We start from the raw sequence: 15,695 nt of genomic DNA, 5'->3' as shown, positions 1-15,695 counted from the left end.
GTGTGTGTGTGTGTGTGTGTGTGTGTGTGTGTGTGTGTATAATATTAGGTTTGAATGAAAAATATCAGGTTCAATCAATACTCGTGCTTTCACTAACCTAATACAGTGATGGGGAATCTGTTGACATAATACGCTTCAGTGTTCTCTGTGTATAACTGCACACAGAATGTATCCCCCACCACTCCCTTCCCTCGCAGCCCTACCCCCGTTGCGTGGTAATCCACCGGGCGGGGCGGTGGAGACAACAAACCCTTTAATCTGTGATCGTCCATATGGCTCACTGGCTGCAGGAGGGACGGGGGGCGATGGGTAAAGCCACTTGTATTGCCTGTCCCGCTGTGGGGGGGGGGGAACTGTGGTGAAGTGTGTACATCACTTGTTTGAAAGGGTTTATTGGAAGGGGGAAATGGAAGAGGGCATTTTAGTTTGAAAAGTCCTGGGGTAGTAAAAGAGTTTAACATATCGCAGGCTTTAGTTTATGTTGTATTCTCAGTTACAAATCACTTTTCATTTATGTTTTTTAAGTCTGCACGTGTGAAGCTAAAGACCAGACTATTGGCCATCCTTTAAATCGTGAAATGATGCTACTAGCTAGAGCTAACACAAGCTTGAAGATGAGCCATGAATCAGATAGTGGACAAACAGGAAGTTGAGCCAATGCCCCGTGGACTTGTAATGCAGCAGGGGTCGCACTCTGTTATCCAGGCAAACATTAATCTGGGATTTAATATTCAACATACTGTATCAGGCACATCTCTGCCACATGTTTATATATGCATTAATCAGTATTAAAACATCAGCACACACACAGGGGTCAAGCTAAAAGGCAACCGTTTCACATGCTATGCAGAAAGACAACATGAATTATAGAAGTCGGAGACCATGTTGCTATGGAAACACAGATTTGGAAAAGGTTTATCCATGGATTATTCTTCTGCTGCAAAACAACAAGCCTGTAGAAAATGCAATCTTTGTTTCAAATGTTATTGAGACTCAAATATCTGACAGTTTTCACCCAAAAAGGTGACGGGACGGGACGGGACGGGGGGGGCATGTTGGATGCCTCTGTTCCCAGCACTAACAGGTTGAATTGAGAACTCGAACAGAGGTTCCACCTTTGCTCCAGCCGCTGGTAAAATGCTTCTAAAGATCTCATTTCCAAATCTTCTTAAATGTAATCTGGATCGATATCCACATATCTGCATTGGCGTATTGGCCTTTTGTATTCAAAACTCAACTTATCTTTTACAGCAAGTACAGCATTCTCAATTCAGCTTGTGCTCTGTGGGACAGTGATGGCTTTGACTATGTAGACATTTTTCATTTACGGCCATAACGTAACCTTTTACAGTACATTCAAGTATAAAGGGATCTCAAGAGAGGATTTGTTCTGTTGAGCTTTAAATAAAAAATCCTGGTATTCATAAAACAGCAAAATACTTCCCTACTGTGTGACTAAACAACACATTTGTTAATTCGCTCTAGTGAGGAAAACAAAGACATTGAACATTGAAAGTCAAACCCTTACTAGAGCGGTGACACAACATCTGGCTGATGCTGGACGATGGGTCAGATGTTGTAGTCCTACAGCAACTCAAAGTCTGCTGAGAACCCCCGCTGAGAAACCACCAGCTGCTCCAAACACTGACCACCAGCCCCTCACAGTACTGACCAGCGGTTATAAATACTGCACATTATTGAAATGATAAGCAAGTGACCTGGTGAGGGAAACTGTTCTCCTCCAACATCATCCAGGTTCTAGCCCTGGCCTCAACTCCTGCAGCTGGTGCTCTTTCCTTATTTCATTATGGTTTACGCTAAGAAATTGTTGTGATCCGTATTAGTTTTGCCTTTTTTGTTTTTGCCATGGCAAGATCCGTCTTTGTTTTCCCGTTTCATTTTGAAAAGTGTTGTCAGCTGTCACTTCCTATCTGTGTTCCCTCCTGTTTGATGACCTGCTGCCCCTCATTCTCCTCCCTCCCCACCTGTGTCTTGTTTTTGTGATTAGTCTCGTGTGCATTTAAGTTCTGCTTTTTCCCTCAGTCAGCGTCAGAGGCTTGATGATGTTGGACGTTCTTGTCCTGAGAGAGTTCATGTTTTGTCCGGCCCAGCTCTGCCGATAAAGGATTCTGAGTTCAAAAAAAAGGTCGTCTGCTTTTGGGCGCTCTCAAACCCTGGCACAAATATAAATGTTTTTTCTATCTTGTTTTAATTTATCTTCCTCAATGTTGTATCTTGTTATAATGTCCCCAGCTTCTTTGGGTACATAATTCAAATTGTATTATATCATCTACTGTACTGTAGGAATGAATCCTTTCCTTTGAATTGTATTTAATAAGATTATCAGGTGTATTGCCTATGAATGCCTCCTGTTGTTGTTGAGGGAAGAACAATGATGCATTAGAAAAAAAGACACATATAAAGTAGAAGCTTGTGTTGTTAGTGTCTGGACTGGATCCAGGGAGCAGGTCCATCTTAGTGAGTATCAACCAGCTCTCTTTCACTGGAGCGACTATTACATTTTACAAGCCTTGCAACCTGAGCAGAGCATCTGAAAAACCCACACAGAGAGGAAAGAGTGTGTGGAGGGAGGATGGACCTGCCTGAAATAGCATACACCCACAGAGCTGTAGGAGAGGAGGAGGAGAAGGACTCTGATGAAGGAGGAGCGTCAGAGAGGAGGACAGGAGCCAACAGGAGCATAGATGGAAAACTAACACACACACTTATTGGCACCAACTCTCTCTTCATGGAGTTTAACATTGTTTATTGTAGGCTTCAGAGAGATAAGTTATGAAGCCGCAGAGAATGATCGCCAAGCTCACCTGGGCTTTATGGGTTCATTCAGCCTCAACCTCATGCTGGGTTTCTCCACTGACAGCTCGTCTGTACTCTGATCAGACATGATGCAGCAGCAGGAGGCTATTTGCAGACCCTCTGCTTGAGACACATGTATTGACATGTTGTTAACCTTTTATATTTAATGACATTATTAATGAGGAGTCAGGACAGCATCTACCATATATCATCGATAATAAACGCTTGTTAGCTAAAATCCATATGTACATTTTTTGAAAATGTAAAACACTTTTTATGATTGCAACACTTTCTCATGAGCATACAAAATATTTTCCTCCAAATATCCAGGGGCTCTCCACCAACTGATATCATCTACATTCAATGTATTGGGACGAGACATTCTCCAAACTATCTGCTGTTCCTCCAGTCTAGATGCAGGCAGGTAATGGCCCTGCTCTCTACCCAGAGGCGGTTTGATTCCTGAATGTCCCTACAGGGATTCAAAAAGGTCTATCCTATTTTACCTTATTCCAAATCTCAAGGGCCAAAAAAGTGTAGAGTGTAGGCCGAAAAAACCTAAACTGTTTAAATCTTGCCTTCTGGGAAAGACGGAGAGGCAGATAGCTCTCGTAAGCTCCTTTGGCTGATCTTTACCCTTGCATAACTAAGCCACCATCATCTCCTAAACAAGACTGCAAGGGATCAATAAAGTATATCTTCTTCCTCTGCTGCTTCTTCTTCTTCTTCTTCTTCTTCTTCTTCTTCTTCTTCTTCTTCTTCTCCTTCTCCTCCTCCTCCTCCTCCTCCTCCTCCTCCTCCTCTCTCCTCTCTTCTTCTTCTTCTTCTTCTTCTTCTTCTTCTTCTTCTTCTTCTTCTTCTTCTTCTTCTTCTTCTTCTCTTCTTCTTCTTCTTCTTCTTCTAGGGCTGCTGGTCCTGTGTTTCTGCCTCAGGGATCCTCAGAGGGATCAGACTGTCAGGCTGATGTTAGTCAGTGTGCTGTAAAAAGGCACGACACTGCTTTAGAATAGTCCTGTTAACCGCTGTGCCGCTGTACGCGCGCTGTAGACCCTACTGCTACTCTCCATAGCACAATCTCCTGTTTTTGGTTGCCATGGAAATATGATTGATATTTCTCCTGAGCTGCAGTGTCCCATAGTGCAACCAGCAACCAGATTATAAATGCTCTAATCCAGGATTTCACCAATCCCAGTACAGCATCAAACACTGGTGCATGTTCCCTCAGTGTGTGTGTGTGTGTGTGTGTGTGTGTGTGTGTGTGTGTGTGTGTGTGTGTGTGTGTGTGTGTGTGTGTGTGTGTGTGTGTGTGTGTGTGTGTGTCTGTCTGTGTGGCTTAAGTGAAGATTTGAGGTGGGGGGTGACATGAAGCAGTCTTGTTTTTTTAGTATTCTGTAAGAGAATCTCTATCCAGGACATTTAGACCTGCTCTGCCACACCGACGCACGAGAACACCATCTTTCGAAAGTACGTATACCATCACTGAAATATCATTGTTTTTTTTTCTTGTAGAAGCAATCATTTTTAGTTTTTTTGGTTTAACCTCAACATTTACAATAAAATATGTATGTATAACACAGAAGGGAACAACTGTAGAAATATATGAAACCCGAAATGATACCGTAGTAGACTGATATAAATGTAGTATCACAGTGAAATCACACATAGCTTGTACAAACATTTTAAATCTCCAGCAGATCAGTACATAGATCCATAGATAGACATTTGAAAGGGGGGGGATTAACATCCCAGCCACAAGCATTCCTGCCTAAACTGCATGAGTGGAGCTCCCAGCTGTGACTGAGATTAGATGTAGAAACAGACAGGGGAGTGCCAGCTACATAATGTAATGCTCTGGATGGGGGGGTGGGGGCAGCATCCAAATCAACCCAGATGTAATGGTGGTTCATGGGAAGCCATTAAACCTCCCTCTGAAACAACTTATTTAGTTTTTCAGGATTCAAATTAAAGAAAACAAAAACAGACACATTGGAAATGTAGGTGTAAAATGTCCAGATGCTGCCACTGTGAGTCAAAATACCAAAAGTGGTCAGTGACCTATGAGACCTAAGAAGGACATGCACTCATTGGCTACAAGGGCCAAGAATGTTTGTACTGTACTGTGTACAAGTAGAGTATTTAGTGTACTGTAGTATTTAGTGTACTGCTGTATGTAGTATTTAGTGTACTGCTGTATGTAGTATTTGTAGTATTTGATTTTTTAACTTTTGTGGAACTGGAGGATGGAGTCTCGGACAAATAAAGTGTATTATATCGTATTTTTGTAAATTGCTTGGACTTTCAGAATATAGGTTCACAGCCGGCGTGTAATGCGTGCTCCTCTCAGCGCTGCCCACAGACAGGTGTGTAGAGACAGAAGTCAGACAGAGCCAGGTGTGAGTCACACAGTCACACACAGTGTGATGCTGCACCTGGCCAGCCTTCTCCTCCGGATTATTTGTTCATTTCTGTCCAATTAAATGATGTAGTGCTGGGGAGGGGGCTGGGGAGGGTCAACAGCCAAACCAATCCAGATGGAATAGCTTTGACAGAAAATAAAGCATTCATTTTACCAATGTTTGCACTCTAATGGCAGTTTATGGGGAGCCATTAACTCTAAAGGGATGTTTAATTTTGTATCAGATAGCCTGCAAGCAATGCACCACATTATTTCAATCTGATGAAATTGGAAATGTAGGAAGTGATTCAAATATCTGAAACAGGGAGGTTTTACAACAGATTGGAAAGTAACTAAGTACTTTTCCCATTTATTGCTACTCCTCTACAACTCAGAGGTAAATGGTGTACTTTTACTCCACTACATGTATTTAATCCCTTTAGTTTCTTTACAGATCTGGATTAATGATGGTAAATATAATCAGCCCTTAAATCAGACTGTAGTTCACCTGGAGTAAATTCAGCAGCTACCCTGCAGTATACAAAGCCATTCAAACTAGCTGCACCTTTACCAGCTCTGAGAACACTTTAATGATCAATCATTATAAAACATATCAGAGATATTATTCTGAAATGGACCAATCAAACAATGACTACTTTTTACTGTCACTACTTTAAGTACATTTAGAGGAGAGTACTTTCTACTTTCACTGGAGGAACATTTAGAATGCAGGACTTTTACTGTGACAGAGTATTCCTACACTCTGGTACTTCTACTTTTACTCAAGTACAAGACCTGAGTACTTCTACTTTTACTCAAGTACAAGATCTGAGTACTTCTACTTTTACTCAAGTACAAGATCTGAGTACTTATACTTTTACTCAAGTACAAGACCTGAGTACTTCTACTTTTACTCAAGTACAAGATCTGAGTACTTCTACTTTTACTCAAGTACAAGATCTGAGTACTTCTACTTTTACTCAAGTACACGATCTGAGTATTTATACTTTTACTCAAGTACAAGATCTGAGTACTTCTACTTTTACTCAAGTACAAGACCTGAGTACTTCTACTTTTACTCAAGTACAAGATCTGAGTACTTCGACTTTTACTCAAGTACAAGATCTGAGTACTTCTACTTTTACTCAAGTACAAAACCTGAGTACTTCTACTTTTACTCAAGTACAAGATCTGAGTACTTCTACTTTTACTCAAGTACAAGATCTGAGTACTTCTACTTTTACTCAAGTACAAGACCTGAGTACTTCTACTTTTACTCAAGTACAAGATCTGAGTACTTCTACTTTTACTCAAGTACAAGATCTGAGTACTTATACTTTTACTCAAGTACAAGACCTGAGTACTTATACTTTTACTCAAGTACAAGATCTGAGTACTTCTACTTTTACTCAAGTACAAGATCTGAGTACTTCTACTTTTACTCAAGTACACGATCTGAGTATTTATACTTTTACTCAAGTACAAGATCTGAGTACTTCTACTTTTACTCAAGTACAAGACCTGAGTACTTCTACTTTTACTCAAGTACAAGATCTGAGTACTTCGACTTTTACTCAAGTACAAGATCTGAGTACTTCTACTTTTACTCAAGTACAAGACCTGAGTACTTCTACTTTTACTCAAGTACAAGATCTGAGTACTTCTACTTTTACTCAAGTACAAGATCTGAGTACTTCTACTTTTACTCAAGTACAAGATCTGAGTACTTCTACTTTTACTCAAGTACAAGATCTGAGTACTTCTACTTTTACTCAAGTACAAGACCTGAGTGCTTCTACTTTTACTCAAGTACAAGATCTGAGTACTTCTATTTTACTCAAGTACAAGATCTGAGTACTTCTATTTTTACTCAAGTACAAGATCTGAGTACTTCTACTTTTACTCAAGTACAAGATCTGAGTACTTCTATTTTTACTCAAGTACAAGATCTGAGTACTTCTACTTTTACTCAAGTACAAGATCAGAGTACTTCTACTTTTACTCAAGTACACGATCTGAGTATTTATACTTTTACTCAAGTACAAGATCTGAGTACTTCTACTTTTACTCAAGTACAAGACCTGAGTACTTCTACTTTTACTCAAGTACAAGATCTGAGTACTTCGACTTTTACTCAAGTACAAGATCTGAGTACTTCTACTTTTACTCAAGTACAAAACCTGAGTACTTCTACTTTTACTCAAGTACAAGATCTGAGTACTTCTACTTTTACTCAAGTACAAGATCTGAGTACTTCTACTTTTACTCAAGTACAAGACCTGAGTACTTCTACTTTTACTCAAGTACAAGATCTGAGTACTTCTACTTTTACTCAAGTACAAGATCTGAGTACTTATACTTTTACTCAAGTACAAGACCTGAGTACTTATACTTTTACTCAAGTACAAGATCTGAGTACTTCTACTTTTACTCAAGTACAAGATCTGAGTACTTCTACTTTTACTCAAGTACACGATCTGAGTATTTATACTTTTACTCAAGTACAAGATCTGAGTACTTCTACTTTTACTCAAGTACAAGACCTGAGTACTTCTACTTTTACTCAAGTACAAGATCTGAGTACTTCGACTTTTACTCAAGTACAAGATCTGAGTACTTCTACTTTTACTCAAGTACAAGACCTGAGTACTTCTACTTTTACTCAAGTACAAGATCTGAGTACTTCTACTTTTACTCAAGTACAAGATCTGAGTACTTCTACTTTTACTCAAGTACAAGATCTGAGTACTTCTACTTTTACTCAAGTACAAGATCTGAGTACTTCTACTTTTACTCAAGTACAAGACCTGAGTGCTTCTACTTTTACTCAAGTACAAGATCTGAGTACTTCTATTTTACTCAAGTACAAGATCTGAGTACTTCTATTTTTACTCAAGTACAAGATCTGAGTACTTCTACTTTTACTCAAGTACAAGATCTGAGTACTTCTATTTTACTCAAGTACAAGATCTGAGTACTTCTACTTTTACTCAAGTACAAGATCAGAGTACTTCTACTTTACTCAAGTACAAGATCTGAGTACTTCATGGGATACTCTAATGTTTTTATTTTATTTTTCATGTCTCTTTTCTTTTGTTATGTGCGTTCATTATTTGGTTTTATCTCATTTCATTATTTTTAGATTGAATGTAATATAGTAAAACCCATACTGATTCAGTAAAAATAAAAAGATAGAGACGTATAGTAGACATTTTCATCCAGCACTCCAGGCAACAGAGAGTGACTAACTGGAGGAACACAAAGAGTGCGTTCACTAAACGCTGCCTACATACTCACACAGTGCTGGAAGCTGGAGACAGAATACACCAGGACAGAGACAGGTGTGAGTCCCACAGTAGCACACAGTGTGGCAAGCTGTTTCAACACTATTGTTGTTTATTTTAGAGAAAACTGTGCATACAATCCATAAACAAGTCATATATAATATATATATTTCTGATTAACTTATAATAGAAGCCTGAGAATGGTGCTGCATCTGAGCTCCATTTACTCAGAACCTAACAGCTAACACGTCAGGAAGGCTCAGGCTGAAATGTGTTATGCAAATGGCCATAAAAACAACTGTGGCTGAAATGGCAAATGGATTAATCCACACGGGGACCCTACAGCGGATTACACCATCAATCTCCCGTTATATTTGAGAGATACCGACAGGAAAAGAAAGAGCCGGGCCAGCGAGCAGTAGGAAGATTAAGGGTGAATTATGTAATTGTTCACATCATTTCAATTAGGCTCTGGAAGGAGCTTCATCAGATCTCCTCTGGGGGAGTCGAGCCAGTAATTAAGTCTGAAATGTGAGAGCAGAATAAGTTTTGTACGATAACTTTATATCAGCTCAGCAGCTGACCCTGTAGTCAAGGAAACTGCGTCTGAGGTGTTATATATCTCTGCAGTGATGGAGACATGTCCCTTCTTCAAACCCAGACAGCGCACTCATCTTCTCTTTGTCTTGTTCATACGCAAAATACATTTCACAGAATCTATTGTGATACATAAATATGTCCCCAGTCTGTGAGGAGATTGTGAAAGTCTCAGGAACAAAGATTCTCTATGTTTTTGTCTGAAAATCAGCTGATCAGATTTTGGCCACTTTGTGATGTCACAATGTCACTTTGGCTTGTGCAACCATTAGCCACTAACCAACCAAGCTAACCCCTGCCCACCTTATCACCTGAGTCTCCTCCTAGGGCACCATTGTGTTTTTTAAACCAACCACTGCACAGAGGGGCGTGGCCAGCAGCAGCTCATTATCATTTAGAGCTACAGACACTGAACAGGGCTGAAACAGAGGGGATTATGGGATGCTACAATGATCTGTTTGGTGTTCCAGCCAATCATAGACAGGTTCCGAATATATCTGATATCTGTGATATATTGTTGAAAAAGAGTTTAATCGGGGACCTTTAAGGATGAGATGTGATTATCAAATGTCCAGTCAACCTGTAAGACTCCCTCTCTCATAGACAAAAACTAGCATTCTGTCTCTTAAACTGTTGCACAAGATTCATTTAGAAACATGTGATCTTGACTGGTAAGGCCCCAATGATGAGTGAAAATGAAAGATTTTGTAATGTAACAGAAATGTCAGTGTTTAAGGCACTTATAAGCAGCCGATCGTTCCCAATTTTAGCTTGATTTGAGTCAAAACAAAACGATACTTTTAAATAGAAGTATAACTGCAAATCGCAAAAGTGAGCAGGTGGATTCTACAGGCAGTGCAGAGAAGCTAAACCTTTAATCTTGGGGCAGATGGTTGGTGGGAAGGATCAGGATACATTACATTTTGGCAGCTTTCCCTTCATTTACCAACATCCTACGAGTCAGATGTTTCCTCATTTTCTGACAATAACTTGGGTGCAGTTTATGTTCATTTAAAAACACAGTGTTAGAGTCAGCAATCTCACTCAATAATCAACATTATACAGGCAATCTATCCAGAGCTTTTGGTAACATTATCTTATGTTAGCCCTTCATAAGCAACTGGTCAGACTAATTCAAGTGGTGCTGCTATAAATGAGAATTAATTTACCAAAACAACATTAATGATTAGACTTTGACAGATGTGTAGTTGTTTTCAGCATGGAGATCAAAGGTGTAACTGCTAATGTCTACACCTTCTACCTAACAGGCAGAGTGAAAGAGACCGGGACACATTCCCTGAGGTCAACCTCAGGGAATATGAAAGGTGAATGCGCATTCTCCTGCTCAGCAGCATGCTGCTCTACTGCAGATGTAAAGCTGAGAGATCTAAAAAGACAGTTAGAGACGCGACATATACTGAAGGACGTCGTTAGACAGGGAACATGACTGAGAGAAGAGATAATCCTGTAGAACGAGGGAAGGCAGAGGTGAAGGTCTGCTAGGTGTCTTACTGTACCTGCAGAGGCACTGCAGTGAGAGACACAGAGGCAGCTGACACAAACTCTGCCTCACATTTCATTGGAATGCATGGACAGTTTTACTTTAGATCGGATAATAAGAAGAAGTGTGATGTGAATAATCTAAGGAAAGGAGAGACCAATGATTTCACAATGAAAAACACCTCGACCTGCAATGACTGCGTGGATCCAAAGTGAAAGGAAGGCATCAGGCTCAAAAGGCCTGTCAAATTCATTCCTAATGCAAAACAGTGTGTAAATGTGTGGCCACATGTTAGCATGGACATGATTTTAGATGTTTACTGCAATATCAGCTGTTCCAAGCTGCCCTCCCAGCCAAAACACACAGATGGAAACCAAAAGCTGTTCAGCCCATCTTTTCCCCCAACGATTACGTAATCTATGTTGACTCATGCTTCACTTGATTTGCCAAAAACAAAAATGACTACAGGAGTCTTTAAAAATGCCAGAGGAAAAATATTAGTTACATTTCTAAAAGACATGTGTGCTAAATGTGTTCATGAAACAGCTAGGATATAAACTGAGGATGTAATGAATTTGCTTGATTGAAGGACAAGCAGAAAGCTGAACTGTCTGTCATGGTAACGTTATTTCTGAATTGTAATTATCAAGCAGAACAAATCCAGCTTGAGCTCTTGGAGATTTATCCCAAATCAGAAGGCTAATATAAGAAATGAGCGAAGTCATTCTGCTCGTTAGCTCGGGCTGAGACCACACAAACAGTTTAAGAGATAATATAGGGCCCTCAACTGAAAATGTAGCCAAAAACCAAATGTTTAGCCAAATTGAAGCTATCAATTGGTGGTCAAGTGGCTACTGTTTACCTTATTTGTGGACACAACATGAAGAGATCCAATATGGCTGCCTAAAGTAGCGCCGTGAAGCTAGTCAGCTCTTGAATAGTTTCTCATAATTCTCCAAACTCTTTAACATAATGAATGTCAACTTCGTTTAGATGCAAGCCATAATGCACAGTATAGAATTGTCTGAAATTGATAGACCTTGATGATATGATTGAAATACATTCTGAAATATAAGTTTTGATTTGACACAAATCAAGTGTGGTCTGGGAGATTGGTTCTGATGACAGATAAGTGAAGCACTCTTTTTGTAAATGTCCCCTCTGTATGACGAGTGAAGGTACATGGATTCTGATCTCAGTGGGGTAAAACACATTTACCATGGAATTCTCCTGATGTAATAAAGGTTCACGGATAGTCAACTGAATACATCTGCTGTGACACCAAATATTTTGGTGTCAAAGTGAGATTCTTAAACATTGCAACCCTCAGAAAGTATCTGCCACATTTTTCTAGATACGGTGACTAAATGACTCTTTAATGTGCCTGGAGTCCAATGAAAACATCTGCCTTGTTCCAGGCCATCACACTACGAGAGGTTCATCAAAGTATATTGTGACGTGAGTCTGGCAGTGTATACTCCCTCAGGACACAGATTTACACTGGGAGGAAGATGGATTTACTCACAACATCACTGTTATTTCAGGAGCCTATTAAATCACTGATGCACCCGCACAGTGATTAATGTGCCTGATTGGGTGAAGTAGAGGAACTAGTAGGATGTTGATGTGATTCCTGTATAGAATGAGAGATTCCACTTAGACATTTAACCTGAGAAGTTGTATTTGTTTATGTGTGTATAAAGTGCTTTTTAGAGTGAGCTCACTGTAGTGTTTCCTCTCTCTGGAGAAAGTACTTTTCTGGCTAACAAAAGGCTGGATTATGTGCATATTTAAAAAATAAGCATCTTAACCCAGAACGCCATATATAAGGTTAGGTTTAGGTAAACATGTTCTGAATACTTGGGTTTTATATGGCATCCAAACGCAACGTAACGTAATGTGTCGCAACCTTTATTTGAAGAGGCCCTATTCGGGTTGTGAGGGTTTTCCTCTCCTGTGGTGTGTGGATAAAATCCCTAACTACGGAACACTCGCTCTTCTATTGGCTGGCGCTCCAACATATCGTAGGTGATAGGCTAATCTCTAAGCAGTTGACCAGTCAAAACAGGCGGCCAGCTTCCCAATCAGAGCAGACTGGGCTCTGGTTTCAGACAGAGGGTGAAAAGAGGTGCTGCAGCACAGGCAGTATGAGAAAAATAAAGAGCTTTAAACATTAAAGCATGGAGACATGTCCCAGTAGAGACATTACATATGAACCTGAACTTCAGCATGACAGGCCCCCTTTAATGGTAGATCCTGACTTTGATTCCTCTCCATCCCTAGAGTTTACTGTAGTTAACAAATACATGCACTGATTTCACCATTCCAACACAGCTGTAGTGATGCTGCCGATGTAAATAGCTTAAAAAGCAGTTTCTTCCAAACATATAACTTTCATTGGTGTAAAACAGCCACGGTACAAAAAGCCTCTTGCATTACAAAAGCAGCAGGTAAAGACCGGGCCTGGGTCAGCAGCTGATCCCTCCATATGTAACACGTGTGCGCTGCATTTTCCCCCGCTTTGTTATACAATATGTGATGCTGGGACCTCCATGATGACATATTCAATAAGAAGTCCAATATAACATAATGTGTTTCAGACTTTCACAACAACATGCTTTAGACGTGTATTATCCCTGCCCAGCCATCTAACCCACAAAGAACCATTAACACGGGTTTAATGGACCCAGCCGGGCCGCAGAGTGAGCTCTGTGTTCCTCAGATAGAACTGTCTGACACTTGGACAATCCACCAAATGAATGTATTAACCCTTTTAGGTGTGTGTGTGTGTGTGTGTGTGTGTGTGTGTGTGTGTGTGTGTGTGTGTGTGTGTGTGTGTGTGTGTGTGTGTGTGTGTGTGTGTGTGTGTGTGTGTGTGTGTGTGTTGACAGGCAGAGGGGGAGAGAGGGAACAGCAATAATCCCATGTGATAATCTCCCGTGCAGTTGAGTGCAGAGACAGAAAAACAACAGCTCTGCATCCCAACCCGTACAGAGATCACAGGGCTTTTGAAAAATGCTATTTTGATGCCAAGTGATGGTCTGTATCATAGCTATTACCCATCATTAAGTCAAGTCAAAGGTCACAGATAAGATATTTATGATTGGATAATGTTCCCTTATTGCTTCTTAATGTCACCCTGTCCCTTTCACACCATGCAGGCCTGTGCTTGCACTCCTTTACCGCTCTGTTGTTTTTCTCTATACCATGGACACTAGAAAGTCTACATTCTGATTGGTTGGAAGGTGTGAATTCACTTTTCGTTACCAGACAATTTAACCAGTCATCTATGACATATTTGATTGCAGTTTTAAACAAATTGGCCTATATAAAAAAGATCTCATGAACAGCAACACCAAAGCTTGGCCATTGAGGCAATCCCCCTCCACTTTGCGTCAAAAAGTTCTCAACGCCTCCATTCTTTATAATAAAGGATTGCACAACTTTGCAGGTATTAACCCTTTCTTAAAATGTTTGTTGGAAATCCAAATATTTACCAATCTACTTCCATGTAACTGACAGAATCAGTCATCCATTGTCATTTCAGACAAATAACACCAGCTGATGGTTAATGTGTCTCTTATTTTTATTTGAATACCGAAAAGCGAGACTATGACAAGGATGCAATTCTCCTAACTTTTCAGAAACTCCGTGTGTATCAATTGCCTTTATGCTTGCATGCCAAAAAGCATGAACTGTAATTCTGCACAGAAACATGTGAAATCCCCCCCCCCCATGATGACTTGTAAAGCCTTCAAAGTAAAAACCCTGACCATAAATTCAGAGCATATCTCTGCATAACAACTCACCAATGAAAGCACAGTGAGAGGGTGTGTGTAACCCTGAGCAAATAGAAAGAGCATACACTGCGTAGCCTAGCAATGCACCAGAGATGGATCTGCGTAGGTGCAGCCACAGGGAGACGAGTGGAGGTGTTGTGGGTGGTGTACTGTAAGGAGTGTGTTGTGAAGGGAAGGTGGGAGTAAGGGACACACTGACTGAGTGAAGATGAGTGGCACTGAGGTAATTTACAGTGTCAGGTTCGTGATGATAGGATGAGGAGTGGAGTGAAGGATGGATTCAGCATTGGAGATCCTTCACCAGAGAACAGGATGAGATGAGGACAGCAGTCATTATGGTCTGTTCCGCTGCTAACAAATCCCACTGTGATCTGTTTCTAGGATGTGACAATGGACTGATAGCACTGATCACAGCTCTTCAGATTGCTGGTCCAACCAGAAGTCATTCCATCTCAATAAGTACTTGTAAAATGAGGACAGTCGTGATCATGGTTCCTGCTTCTTGATATTGGACTCTGATGAAGACTTCCTCATTGTGTGAAGGTGCAGTGACAGTCTGATGAGGGTCGATGGATGACTGGGAGTGGGATGGAGGGATGAATAGGTGGGTGATTCTGGGGAGTCTGCCTTGTACCTTTCTCTTGCGCTCGGCCCGCTCTCGGGAACGCCTCCTCCTCTCTCTGGCTTTCTCCAGAGCCTTCAGGTCCGGAGGTTGATCCATCTCGGACCTGGCCTTCTTAATGTGAGCCGCGGCGTGAGCCATGGCTGTCCTCTCACTGTTCCCACACGCAGAAAACTAGCTTTCAAATCACTTTCAGAAGTCCTCCCTGGCCACTGGCAAAGACCCCAGTCATCCACAGAAACAAGCCCCCCCGCCTGACAGGTGACTTTCTTTTTTAGGACAAAGGACAAATCCCCAAAAGTAGGGAGAGGATAGAAGCAGCGCTGATATCCTCTGGTCCTCTAACACGGCAGCTCTCTGCACACATGCAGACCGTGTGTGAGCCTCCCTCCCTGCCTCTGAGACAGGAATAGAGAGTGGAGGGGGGGGCCCATACACGCCACCAAGAGGTAAGAAGGGCAGACCAATGAAAAGGCAGAGCCGCTGAAAAGAGACAGGGAGGAAGGAGAGCTCCTCCCCTCCCTTCACCGCTCAGAGGTAGCAGCAGATGGAACCTGGGAGGGCTCTGATTTGGACTCTCCAAATACATGACTTCCCCACTCATAGAGGGAAGGGAGGGGTCGGGTGTGGGGGGATTATAGAAAGCGGGGTGAGGGAAGAGTAGCAGAAAACCAGTAGT

General features: G+C 41.1%; 1 protein-coding gene across 1 annotated transcript in view; it reads right to left on the bottom strand.

Annotated features, from left to right (window-relative positions):
• Window positions 1-15,395, bottom strand: part of ank2b (ankyrin 2b, neuronal) — a 99,121-nt gene extending 83,726 nt beyond the window's left edge. Inside the window, exon 1 of the mRNA XM_063900401.1 lies at window positions 15,029-15,395. Coding sequence (XP_063756471.1) covers window positions 15,029-15,157 — 129 coding nt within the window. The 5' untranslated portion in view covers window positions 15,158-15,395. The remainder of the gene's footprint in view (window positions 1-15,028) is intronic.
• Between the last annotated feature and the right edge of the window lie 300 nt (window positions 15,396-15,695).

The sequence above is a fragment of the Eleginops maclovinus genome, chromosome 14 (genome assembly GCF_036324505.1).
Source record: "Eleginops maclovinus isolate JMC-PN-2008 ecotype Puerto Natales chromosome 14, JC_Emac_rtc_rv5, whole genome shotgun sequence".
Classification (NCBI taxonomy): Eukaryota; Metazoa; Chordata; class Actinopteri; order Perciformes; family Eleginopidae; genus Eleginops; species Eleginops maclovinus.
Note: the sequence above shows the minus strand (reverse complement) of the source record. Positions and strands in the feature narration are given on the sequence as shown.